Source organism: Grampus griseus (genome assembly GCF_964374135.1).
Source record: "Grampus griseus genome assembly, chromosome: 7".
Classification (NCBI taxonomy): Eukaryota; Metazoa; Chordata; class Mammalia; order Artiodactyla; family Delphinidae; genus Grampus; species Grampus griseus.
In genome coordinates, this window is record NC_139001.1 from 45,424,746 (window position 1) to 45,438,946 (window position 14,201).

Sequence of the window (14,201 nt, forward strand, 5' to 3'; positions counted from 1 at the left end):
AAAAAAAGTATATATGAAAATGTATTAGGATATTTTGTGAAAATGATAAGTACTTTCAAAATAACTTTACTAAAATTAAAACAAATCGTTTGAGTAGATTTTTTCCTATTGCAAGAGTCTTCAGATTCTGGATTGTTTAATTTGATGATTTTTCACTGAAATATTACATTTTTAGGTATTTTAATAAAATATTACATTCAATACGACTTGAGAGGAAGAAAGTGGAGAGAAAAATGACAAATGCCTACAGATTTATTTCTGAGAGAGCCTCTGTGTACTGAGATGGGAAAAAGGAAGGATAGCAACAAGAAAAAAAATGTCAGTAGGAGTGAAGTCTGGTATAAGTTAAGACTTTGTAGAATTTTCAAAAAGGGCTACAACATACATTTTAGATTTAATCCTCAAAAAATTCATTTGAAGTATTAGTAATATTACATCCATATTATAATAAAGATAGGGGAATCAAGGCCCATAAACTCTTTATGAGCTACTCCTGTGTATGTAAGAAGCAAAGCCAAAATTCAAAACAATCTGACTCCAATCATCATGCCCTTTCTATAGGTAGTAAGCTCCAAATGGTAAAATTTTGGGGGGATGGGCAGAGGGAGTTGTCAAGCATCTCAAGTAAATCAGAGAGATAAATAATAATAAGCAACTAGTACACTGTACTGGGTCTGCACATCAGTCTTTGGATGACTTTTGGAAGCTATTTCCATTACATCATGGAAAGCTACCGTCAAGTACTGAACTGGACAGAGCTGAGTGGCCAGATGTCAGAGTGGTCAGTTAAAACAGCAACCAAAATGAAAGTATGTAATAATTGAGCCTTTATTCACTTACAATGATAGTGTAAGCAAGAGGCCAGAAAGAAGGTTCTGGTTCCATCAATGTCCCATTTTTCCCCAGTGAATGGCACTGGGCAAAGGTCAGGAGTATCATTACAGAAGCAGGACAGTATCTCTCTCCGGAGGGAGCCCTGAACACAAGGTTTCTGCTGGTTTTGTTTTGGGGAGGGGGAGATGGGAGTGCAGAGGGAAGAAAAGGGAAAAGAACTAGGAGTAGAAAATACTGAAAACTGAATCCTAGTGGAGAAAAGTATTTTCAAGGCCCCCAAAAGATGAAGCACTTAAGAGAGGCCTTGGTCAAGGGCCTCCAATAAGGAGGGCTCTGAATGGAGGTACCTGGGCTGGGAATGCAGTTAATGCGTAATAGTGCGGCCAGCCTGGGTGGTGAAGGGGGCTGAGTCCCTGACTACAACTCCTCCAAGGAGTGCACTGAATCTGGGGTGAGGAGGGCAGCTTTCTCCCATGAGGCTTGCCATGGAAAGACTTTGTAACTTTGTAGGGCCTAAAGGATTTGACCTGGAGCCAGACTTCTCAGCTACAAGTCACACTGCAGAGATTTTTCAACACTAATAGGACCTGGAGGCAGCCAACACAAATCTGGCTTTTGATAAACCTCATGGTGAAAGGTTGTAACTAAAATTATAGTTAGGAGAAACAACTTTGAAAGAATCTTTAAACTAGGAGTCACCTCTTCACACATTTCAGGAAGCAGAGGGGGAAAGAAGGAAGCGTAAAGTGACAGATTTAAGTTGAGGAAAGAATTCAGTGTGGAAGCAAGTCTCTGATGGTCTGAATTATGTAATTTATCACTCTATTAATATGCATATACAGTTACATAATGATTGCTTTCCCTACTGATCTCTATAGTGATCTATCTATCTATAGAAATGTATACATGTACGCATGTATGTATATAATTTTAAGATCTATTTCATGGTCTATATAATTCACTGTAAACTTTTGTAGTTGGTAGCCACCTTTTACTTAATTATAGGTAACAACTGTAAGCTCCTGGTGGACAAAACTTTGTTTTTCTAAAATAATCTGTATAACATATTAGAATACTTGATATATAATGTCAATGAATATTTATTGTTTAATGTATACTATAGCAACTTCTTTTAACTTAAACTATAAATTGATAAGGATGTCTGTACTGAGTAAAAAATAAAAAGATATCATGTGAAAGTTGTCCTTGGTATCATTTGGCTTATAAATGGGAGTACTCTATATTGTTTTATGACTTGTATTCATCAAAACATCTTTACCAGGTGCCACAAAACAAACTGAAGGCCAATCTAACCTAACTTAAAAGTGCTCTAGTGTTTTATCATGGTGTTAATATTTGTATTCTACTTCCTCTGAGAAAGTATACTTATATAAAAGAAGAATGTATATAATATGAAAATAATCGAATATTTCAATGCCCCAATTAAGAAGTATTTTCACTTTCAAAATGGTAAAGCAGGGCTATCTGTCAATAATTTGGGTATCTAAAGTTTAAAACTCTAACACTAATTATTACAATTTTCCTTTGGGTCATCAGTAATCTAGATTTGGTCAACTAAGATTTTTTGTTTGGGTCACATAGGTCTTTAAAATAAGTTTTGATTCAGTTGCTTACAGGTGAATATTAAGAGGTTGTACATTAAAATCCAGAGAGTTTGTTTAGAAGTTAGAAAATCAAGAAAGTAGACCCACAAACTTGCGTAAAAATAACTGACTGGTATTGAGCAAGTAGCTGTGCCTTCTAAGTTGGTGTCTGCTCTCCAACTCCTCACTCCACCACATGCCCATTTCACACATTTGTTTAGGCCACAGCCTGGGCTCTGCTGACATTTGTGTTTGTCATTGCTAACTTAGAAATAATTCAAGTCAGGGAATTAGATGTTACATCTGATTCCTTATAAGAATGAAATCTAAGTACATAGGCATATTTCAATAGCATCTGATTCTGCACCAAATTATTACACTTATTAAATAAGAATATGTGACTACAGCCCCTAAATGGCATACGGTGGCATTTTTGGCACTGGATAAATATTTTGAGCAGTGTCTCTAAATTTAAGTGTTCAGGAACTAGTCATTTTTTAATCTTGCATTTTTAAGAGGTTGAGGATACTTATTCTTTTAAGAAATGAAATACATAGTTCAGATGAAAATGGTTTGATATTTTTGTGTTGGGCCTTCTGTCAGTATTTTTACAGATGGCTAGAGACCAAAATTTGGGGAGTTTCCTACAGAAGTTTATGGCGCTACTGTTTAATCCTTTTATGCCCATAATTCTAAGTGCTTTGGTCTTCAGGAAGGTGTACAGCCTCTGAATTATTATACTAAGGGGAATGAGGAATTCTGTGTTCAACAGTTACATGTTAATTATGCAGAAATTATTAGGTTATTAAGACATATTAATAATGAGTGCCCATATTTGAGATTCATAGTTGTTGTAGTTTTACAGCTCTTTCTTTCAGTAAGTAGAGGCTTGGCGCATTAGGCCATGTGAATATTTCAATTCCGAGCTTTGCCTAAATATGACAATGTTGAAATGTCATAAAAGCGTTTGAATCCTATCAGTTAATGTTGAATACATCTAAACAATAACAAAAAAACTGCACTAAAGATTAGATACTTCGATTATTAAAAAAAACACTAAAGATGGGGAAATATAAAGGTAATGTAAAATGTTCTAGCAAATCCTTCTGCATTGTCATGCTGATTCATTCTTTTGAAGTTCACTATTATGGCACATTTTCAGCATCACTTTTTAAATAAGTTTCAAAAATAACTTCTAGTCCATGACACGGGGAGGGGGAACGGTAAGCTGGGATGAAGTGAGAGAGTGGGATGGACTTATATATACTACCAAATGTAAAATAGATAGCTAGTGGGAAGCAGCCGCATAGCACAGGGAGATCAGCTCAGTGCTTTGTGACCACCTAGAGGGTGGGAGGGAGATGCAAGAGGGAGGAGATACGGGGATATATGTATATGTATAGCTGATTCACTTTGTTATAAAGCAGAAAATAACACACCATTGTAAAGCAATTATACTCCAATAAAGGTGTTAAAAAAGATAAAAACTTCTAGAATTTATAGCTCCACGTATGTTATTTTTTCAGACTTCTAGATACACAGTTTGGTTACATTGGCTTCTTAGTTGTAAGACCTATTATCTTATACATTCTTACAAGAATCTTGCAAGTTAAATGGTTATCATCATCCACATATCCCAAAGAGGAAAACTGGAACAAGGAGAGATCAAATGACTTCATTAGGTACTCACGGTCAGAAGTGGAATGAAATACAGGTATATTTTTCTTCCCATTAGACAGGGTTTACTTCTTTAGAACCATCATTTGTGCAAGTAACAATTGTGAAAGTTGTGAACCGGTCATCGTTTTTTGTGGGCAACAAACGTTCTTGAATCAATGTTCATGTTTAAAATTTATGCTTTTGTTTAAAGATTCACATTTGGCTTGTTGTATAATTGAGAGTTCTCACAATCTGCTCTTGTCCATCTTGACTTCAATAGCAGTTGAGAAAACCCCAGAGGAAGATAAATTGGCAGTTTTATTTACCCACAATGAAATACACATTTTAGGTTATAATTTGTCCTATCAAGCCTAATCAGTGGCCACACAGTTGATTATGTAAAGGTAAAATTTTATACAGTAACACTTGGTTTAATTGAAAGGGAGACATTTATTTTACTCAGCAATAGAAAGTCCAGTATTTCTTAGGACTACAATTTTATTCATTTCACTTCCTGACAAAGGTTAAAATTTGGTTAAAACCTTCTATAGCCAGAAAAGTAAAATGCAAGCATCCAGACACTAGAATCAAGAAGAACAATTTGATTTAGCTTGCTATGCCCACATCTTATTATGGAACAGTCTTCCAGAGGCGTTCATGAGGCTAGGAGGGCAGAATAAACCCTTTTTTTCTGATATAAATACAGGCAGCACTGCCATGTGAATGTAATAAATGGAAATCAGATTGTTCCTAGTTAATTAGTACCACAGGGTGGAAAACCTAACCTCTAATCTATTGCCAAACCGCTAGAACACAGCAAAAAGCAAACAACACAGCCAAGTAACAGAACTTACTCAGTATATCTAAATGACTGAATAAAATGAAGACCCAATTTCTAAAACCAATGAAAAGATTTCCACAATTTCAGTAGTATACAGACGTATGTAATATGGGAACTATCAAGGATATTTCATTTGCCAGAAAAGGAACCCAAGATTGAATCATTCAAGTGATATTTAGGAGACCTGTAAGCATTGTTTTTTAAGAACAAGTTTAAAAACAGCACGTCAAAACTCTTAGAGGAAAACATAGGCAGAGCACTCTATGACATAAATCACAGCAAGATCCTTTTTGACCCACCTCCTAGAGAAATGGAAATAAAAACAAAAATAAACAAATGGGACCTAATGAAACTTCAAAGCTTTTGCGCAGCAAAGGAAACCATAAACAAGACCAAAAGACAACGTCAGAATGGGAGAAAATATTTGCAAATGAAGCAACTGACAAAGGATTAATCTCCAAAATTTATAAGCAGCTCATGCAGCTCAACAACAAAAAAACAAATAACCCAATTCAAAAATGGGCAGAAGACCTAATAAACATTTCTCCAAAGAAGATATACAGACTGCCAACAAACACATGAAAGAATGCTCAACATCATTAATCATTAGAGAAATGCAAATCAAAACTACAATGAGATATCATCTCACACCAGTTAGAATGGCCATCATCAAAAAATCGAGAAACAATAAATGTTGGAGAGGGTGTGGAGAAAAGGGAACACTCTTGCACTGCTGGTGGGAATGTGAATTGGTACAGCCACTATGGAGGTTCCTTAAAAAACTACAAATAGAACTACCATATGACCCAGCAATCCCACTACTGGGCATAAACCCTGAGAAATCATGTACCAAAATGTTCAGTGCAGCTCTATTTACATAGCCCAGAGATGGAAACAACCTAAGTGTCCATCATTGGATGAATAGATAAAGAAGATGTGGCACATATATACAATGGAATATTACTCAGCCATAAAAAGAAATGAAATTAAGCTATTTGTAATGAGGTGGATAGACCTAGAGTCTGTCATACAGAGTGAAGTAAGTCAGAAAGAGAAAGACAAATACCATATGCTAACACATACATATGGAATTTAAGAAAAAAAATGTCATGAAGAACCTAGGGGTAAGACAGGAATAAAGACACAGACCTACTAGAGAATGGACTTGAGGATATAGGGATGGGGAAGGGTAAGCTATGACAAAGCGAGAGCGAGGCATGGACATATATACACTACCAAATGTAAGGTAGATAGCTAGTGGGAAGCAGCCGCATAGCACAGGGAGATTGGCTCCGTGCTTTGTGACCGCCTGGAGGGGTGGGACAGGGAGGGTGTGAGGGAGGGAGATGCAAGAGGGAAGAGAGATGGGAACATATGTATATGTATAACTGATTCACTTTGTTATAAAGCAGAAACTAACACACCATTGTAAAGCAATTACACTCCAATAAAGATGTAAAAACAAAAAAATAGCATGTCAGTTTACACATGAAAAAATGAAAAATAGTAGTCCTTCATTCATTATGAGGAATTGGTTTTAAGTGAAAAAAGGGTTTGGGATATATACTAACAACATACATTTCTGTAGTTAGGAATGTCTTTTAATTTTAATACTGAGCAAAAAAAAAAAGTATTTTGTTTTTCTTAGCTAGAACTAAACTACTCTGTAATCTCACACTAAATTTTATACTGGGTGTATTAACTAAAACAATAAACAACAGTCCAAATGATGTTAGAAAAAGAGTAAACTTTTAAACTCAAGTACTGTATCATGAGGCCAGACTTCTTCTTTGAATTCCAGATTTGAATATTCAAACTTTTAATAAATGTCTTCATCGGCCACCCAGTAGGCAGAAGTAACACGAGCAAAAATGAACTACTGATTGGTTATCATTCACCTCCCCCAAGTCACATCTATTTTGGAAAATGGCACCACCACCCAGATGCTCGGGATAAAACCCTAAGGGGCAATCTTGACCCTCTTTTATTCTACAGGCCACAGCCAATCCATCCGTAAATCCTGCAAGTTCTACTTCCAAAATATATCAAGCTATTATATACATCATCCCAACTGATAGAATTCTAGGCCAATTTACTCTTCTCCTTCACCTAGACTACTGAGATAGCTTCCTAGACAGTTTTAGGGACCTCAGTGTGGTCTCTTTACAGCCCATGGTGCATACAGCAGCCAGCTGATCCCCAAATCTCCTGTTAAAAACCTTTGAGTAACTTCTCACTGCAATTAAAGAAAACAAACAAACAAACATGGCCTACAGGGCCCTACAAAATCTAGCCTCTGACTCTCTTCAATTTTTTTGCCTCTTTTTCACGATGCTCCAGGCGCAAAGTTCTTGTTACTGTTTTCAGCCCTTTGTATTAACTAACTTTATTTATTCAGGTCTCAGTTTAAATGCTACATTCTCAGAATGCACTTCCCAGATCACTATCTCTAAAAAAAAGCTCCCATTCTCTCTGATTCTCTCTTTTATTTTATTCATATTTACTTATTTGCATCTTATATAAGATCCAAATTTCTAAATTTATTTATTCATTTAGCTATGGGTTTATTACCCATCTCCCTGTCTTTCCCCATACTATGGAAGTTTCATAGCAGCTGCAATTCATATACTGCTAAAACCCAAGGGCCTAGAATATCATATGGTCATATAAGATGTTTAACAAATGTGTTACAAGCTGCCATAACAGATCACAACTATATCAAATGTACGCAACTGGCAAATGTGAGAAAATAAAAATCAAAGTGATATGCATCTTAATATGTAAAATATGTCACCAAGCTACTATTTCAAAATACCAGTGATGACTTAGCGGGACTAGGAAAAATAAAAACGAAACTAAAATTTACACAATTGTAAATTTTGAAAGAAATTTTTAGGATTCTTGAAGATTTTCTTTAAAAGCTTGAACCTAAAATTAGTTTCATCTTCAAAATAAATCAATGACCAATTCACATTGATGTATATAAGACATAAGTGGTTGGCAGGCTAGCACCTAAGAAATAGCAACCTTTCCTTTGGGTGCCTCTGAGGAGACTAGAGAAATGCATCTATGTTCTCACGTACACAGTGACTCCTTAGAGTACAAAGGTTCTCCATCTGGAAGATTCTACTCAACAGGGCCTCACACTTTTAATCTATGATTTGATATAGAATAATAGGATCAATATCTATAAGACTGAAATTTCTTATTAGAAGACCTGATCCTTTGAACAGAAATTCAACTTTAACTTTGGACTGCTTACTAGGATAGATGGCTGGTGTGACCTTTTAGTTATCTAATCAAATTTTACCAAAAATGGGCTTCCCTGGTGGCGCAGTTGTTGAGAGTCTTCCTGCCGATGCAGGGGACGCGTGTTTGTGCCCTGGTCCGGGAAGATCCCACATGCCGCGGAGCGGCTGGGCCCGTGAGCCATGGCCGCTGAGCTTGTGCGTCTGGAGCCTGTGCTCCACAACAGGAGGGGCCACAACAGTGAGAGGCCCGCGTACCACAAAAAAAAAAAAAAAAAAAAAAATGTAAAAACAAGTTAATAGATACCTATAACAGCATCTTGAAAACCATTTGAATTAATCAGGTATCGTTAGCAATTTAAAAATGTTGAGTTCACTTTCTTTTAAGAATCAAATTCTATTTTTTAATCTTGAAGATGCATCAGCAATTTCAAAACTCACATAATGAGACTTTAGGAGCTGAAAAGTTATGAGACAAGTAATTTTTTAAAAGTTAAAATAAAGAGAAAATATAGACAAAGATATTACTATGATGAAAGAATATAAGTAGATTGCAAAGTTATAATTTGAGCTAGTTGCATAATGATCAATAAGGCAATAAACTTTCTACACATGTGTATTAAGTGCAAAAGAATGATTTAGAGAAAATTATTTCTCTTTTTTTAATTCAACCTTTTAGTTATAGTCTTTTAAGCGTTCTATTGAGACATAGTGCTGAGACGAACACAATGCCTATGATAATTACTAAATGACAACTTTAGGAGACTTAATCCATTCTAATAACTGGCTATTTGAATAATTTTATTGTTTTTTATATAACTGACTCTACCAATGATAATTGCTGAATAAATGAATATACTCACGTATAGTCTGTGCTCATTTATATACCAACTTTCAAGCTCACAGCTTGTTAACGGCTACCTAGGCCAGAGGGTCCAGGAAACTGAAGAGAGTGTCATTTCTTCATTCTTCCTGCCCTTTACCATTTCTGAAGCTGACTTGGTAACCATGTGAGATCACCAGTGCACACACATAACCCCAAGCCTGACCCACCTTCTCAGTTGTCCCAGTGCTAGTCTAGGGCAGTGTCTGCTTTCAGGAGATAAAAGACAGATGTGCTGTCCTATCAACATGTCCCAAACCTCTCTGCTCTTCCCAAATCTACCATGTTCCTTAACATGATACCTCTAGCTCTCTTTCTAGAGAAAGAAGATACATAATGAATAAGGTTTGGTTTTGCATCCAAAATGGTGATGGATCTTATTTTTACTCCTTTGAAAACATAAAGACTGAAGTAAAGCTACTTTTCATATGCAATGAATTCCAGCAAAATCTACCATATTAAGACTGATTGAAAAAGTAACTTCTCCTTCATTTATCTTCATACTCCTAATTTGTTTCATAGGATGGCTTACAAGACATTCAACAAGACCTAAAAAATGTTGCTCCATTTGGGACTGAAGGTTGAACAGTTTGAGCTGATGCTCTGTTCCTTGCAATGGGGAAGGCAAGAAAATATCATCATCTTGATGAGAAGCAAATAATGATCGTAGTAAGGAGAAAAAACAGGGAGCGATATTATAATAAAGCCAGAACTTGAAGAGGATGCTCCGGCACCTCACTGTGCATTACAGAGGTACACTGTGCAACATTGGAACCTCACTCCCAACCTCTCTCACCTTGGCTGTCTCAACCCCACTGTCACAAACTATATGCCAAGCAATGGAAATACCAACTGTTTCAGTGTGGAAGATGGAAAAGTCTGAGTTTAGAAGAAAAAAATGTTTTTTGACCCATTTCCAGGGCACACCAAATTTAAAACCCAAAATGTAACTTCTTACAGAAATATTATTCATGGTACTGAACTGGTGAAATATTCTAATAGTAGATAGCAATAAATATATTTATATACATATATATACTAAGGGGTTTTCATTGAGTTAGCCTAGAGATTGAACCAAAATTGACTTGCAAATGAAAATTTGCAACAAAAATTCTTTTCAGAAGTTTGTAAATGCTATAATTGTGTTTCAGTTCATAGGATCATGCCAAAAGTTATATATTAAAATTTCTAAATGTAAAATAAAATATACATTTTAATGGACAATATCAGTACAGATGATTCTAAAAGAGAATAAAATTCCTAAGTATATTTTGCTTAGAAAAAAATATCAACTGTTTTAAATTCTATATCCCCTCAAAAAATTCCCTTAGCTAAAATCACAAAATAATGGCATCATATCTCAAGATGAGAAAATGATTTCAAATCTGTGATAAACCAAAAGTAAATAATTTAACTATAAAAATACTGAGTGTTGTCTGCAGAGACTACCACTGATTTTAGTGTGTGAAATATAACTCTGTTACCCCCAGTAGGAGCCCTTGCTATGTAATATAAGAAACCAATTAGATCGTGTTAACAGTCCAGCTTCTATAATGAAGTTCAGTACTCCAAGGGCAGATTGGCTTCAGTCATTAAATCAACTTCAGTAAACAGTAATCAATTGGAATGAAGGAAGATTATGTCACAAAGAGGAAAAGATCAAATTGAGGGCTGAATTATTCTAGAAAAGAGAAAAGAGCAACACGGAAAAACAACTCTGATCTGAGCTACCTAGGTAATTTTAACGTTTAAATTAATCTTATTTAGCACCTTGTATCTCTATCTACATTTAGTTTAAAATGACTGATCCCAGAGTATTATTTGGAATACTGAAGAGCTTATGATCCAGACATGTTTTATCACCATGAAATCTTATTTCTAAGGAAAAGATGCATGTATTCTATATACTTACTGGAGATGTTGATACTTGGGTTATTCTCAACTGGTTTTCCAAATCTTGTACTTTGTTTTTAAGTTCCATATTTTCTGTTTCTAAGTCTTGAATCTAAAAAGCAAATGATTATTGAATAATCTTCAGACATTTGTTCTTGGAAAATATTGGCTGTTAAATTGGCTATATTAATGAATAGGGTTTTATATTATTTAAAATTTTAATGTATTTTTTTGTGCACAGGGGAGAAATTTATTTTGATAAAGCTTGGGATATATCGTAGAATTCTAGGTCACTGGAAAGACATATTATTAAATTTAAAATATGTCTTTATGTGTGTGCAAATTTCATGTTTCTAATGCCTCATCTCTGTTTTCTTATAGCGTTGTGCAATCTGTACCCATAATCTTGGAGTATAACTGCAAGACAGTGAAACTTGCTTATGATGATTTTGAAGAGAGTGGAGAAAGGGTGTAATTTAATTATAAAGGAATCTGATCTGCATGGGAAACCACTTACCCAGCATCTGCTGCTTCTGCTGCTCTGATCCCCATGAGAAGCATCAGGAAGTGAAGCAAAGTCACATGAGAACACTAAGTTCTTGTGGGAATTCAATATAAAATGGTTAAAAACTGTGCAGGGGATCAGGAATGAAAAATTATAGGAACACAGTGAAAGCAGTTCCAATCAGTGTGGGGGGAATTTAATGGCAGGCCTTCTAAATTTGTTTGATGATATGCAAGTTTCCCTGTACTTACATCACATAAATGTGAAATAACAAGCTTAGTTTACTCACTCTTTTCTGTAACACTGCAATCTGTTTTCTTGTTTCAACATCTTTTCCTCCAGATTCTAGAAATTTCCTATACGCCAGGTCAAATGCTTGGCCAATTGTTAAAGTTATCTCTTCAGCCTTTGTAAAAACCAAACAAAGATTTGCATTTTAATAATAATATGTCAGACTATTCTTTGAATCAAGAAAAACAGTAACATGAGGTATTTCAAAAGGGCAATGTCTAGGGGTAGACATAGTAAATGAGCAAAGTAGTCTATGCTAACATAATAATTCAAAGCCTACCCATGCACAACATAAAAAAGAAATGTTTTGGCAATTAAATGAATAGCTGTTGAAGTTGGAAGCAAGAGTCCTATCCAACTTCTCATCTCTTTTATCATAGCATTTTTTCCCCTAGTTTGTTTTCCTCCCTTCCTCAAATATTTAGTGCCTATTAAATAAAAGCATAGTGCCAACTGCAGTTTTTCTTGTTGCTTTGCTACTTATTTCCTTTTCTTACTGAGGAGGGTTTATTAAGCCTGGCAGTAACTTGAATGAGGTTGGCTGGGTAGTGTCTGTGGAAAACCTGATGGATGCCCTCTCTAAAGGAAGCAACTGCTTGCTACTCAGTTCCAATTGATTTTTGGCTTGTGGAAATGAACATTTCCAACCCAGAGTTGTCGATTTTAAATATGTGAGATGAGGTCAGAAATCTGAATATTCATATGGAAAGCTCCCAATTTTAAGTGACAGTAAACAATATTTTTGTAAAACAGTGCCGACTGAGCAAAATACATCTGTCACCTGAATTTGGCCTCATAAACAATTATGTCTCTGGTCTATTAACTAGAAACTGCCACAAATATCCTAAGTCCACCAGCTCATTCCTTCTCCACTGATATCTCAACTGGTATCACAGTGTCTTACTGGGAACAGTGTAAACAGTAAATAAAGATTTATTTACTTTATTAACATTATAAAGAAGTTTGGTAAAGGCATTAATTGATTTAATGCATCAGAAATATTTCATATTTAATATAACACCTCCAGATGACATAACAACTGGTAGCAACATTAAATCTTGAAAATGCCCTGCTTTCACTAATCTATTGCAAATCCTAAAATTTTGTGATTCCTAGGTGCAACATAAATTGAAAATATGCTTTATTAATAAAGCTTAGATTACTTAAGACAGTTATTTTTGTAGTTCACTATTCATTTAAAAAGGCATTTAGCCATAAAAAGTATTTATAGTGTTTAACCCAATAAACCAAAAAATGCAAAATATATGCCTAAAATTATATGAGAACTATCTGTCTTACAACAAAGATGGAAAAGAAAATAAGCTATATTAAGGAATACTAAAAAGTTAAAATGAGTTCAATGTGTCTTCTTAGTAAGACAATGTGTTTTCGTCAAATACTCAAGGTGTACAGGACAGAAAATTGTTTAAATGGTAAGATGGTTGATTCATCACTAATAACATTTGACTTCATTATTAATTATTTGTTTACAATAATAATTTTTTAAAATCCATAGTCTCTTTTTTATGGTAAGACATGTCTTTTTAATTAAGATAGCACTTAGCTCCTTGGTAATTATTCTCCATATATTACCTCACTTGCTTCTCATGACTCTGTGAGATGGGGGTTATTATTATTCCCACAATACTTATGCAACTGCAATTCTGTGAGGTTGTATAACTTGCCTAAAATCTGATACTTAGTTAGAGGAGAACCTGGATTCAAATTCAGAATATCTGACTCTACAAGCCTCACACTTTTGGGGGGTAGGGGATAAAATTTATATATAATGAAATGCACAGACCATGATTGTACAATCAGGTGTGTTTTGCCACATGTGTTTTGATACCTATATAAGCACCATATCATTAAAGATATAGAATATTTCTATCATCCTTGAAAGTTCTCCTATGCCTACCTCTAGTCAAATCACATTTCTTACGGGTAACCGTTGCTCAAATTTCTCACCATAGATCAGTTTTACCTGTCCTTGTATCTATAAAAATGGGCCATACTGTATATATTCTTTTGTATTGGTCTTTTTTAGTTTCTCAGATGTTACATGTATCATTCGTTTTATTGTTGATTACTTTCCATCCAGTGAATATATCACAAATGATTTTTCACTTTTCTATCAAGGGACATTTCTGGTGTTTTCAGTCCTGAGTTATAAATAAAGCTGTTACAACATTCTTGTAAAATCTTTTTGTGTACATATGTTTTCATATCTCTGGGTAAATACCTAGAAAGAAATTGATAAATCATAGGATGGGTCTATGTTTAACATTATAAGAAACTGCCAAACTGCTTTCCAAAGTACCATTGTACATACCCACCAGCAGTAAAAGAGTTCTAGCTGCTCCACATTCTCACCAACATCAGATATTGACATCTATTTAATTTAGTTATTTTACTGGATGAGTAATGCTATTGCAATGTATTT

General features: G+C 34.9%; 1 protein-coding gene across 1 annotated transcript in view; it reads right to left on the reverse strand.

Moving 5' to 3' along the window:
- GULP1 (GULP PTB domain containing engulfment adaptor 1) overlaps positions 1 to 14,201 on the reverse strand; it is a 276,087-nt gene that overhangs the window by 13,110 nt on the left and 248,776 nt on the right. The window contains exons 8-10 of the mRNA XM_082658306.1: positions 11,757 to 11,873; positions 11,480 to 11,503; positions 10,982 to 11,074 (exon numbers count right to left, since the gene is read on the reverse strand). Of these exons, the coding sequence (XP_082514432.1) occupies positions 10,982 to 11,074; positions 11,480 to 11,503; positions 11,757 to 11,873 (234 nt within the window). The remainder of the gene's footprint in view (positions 1 to 10,981; positions 11,075 to 11,479; positions 11,504 to 11,756; positions 11,874 to 14,201) is intronic.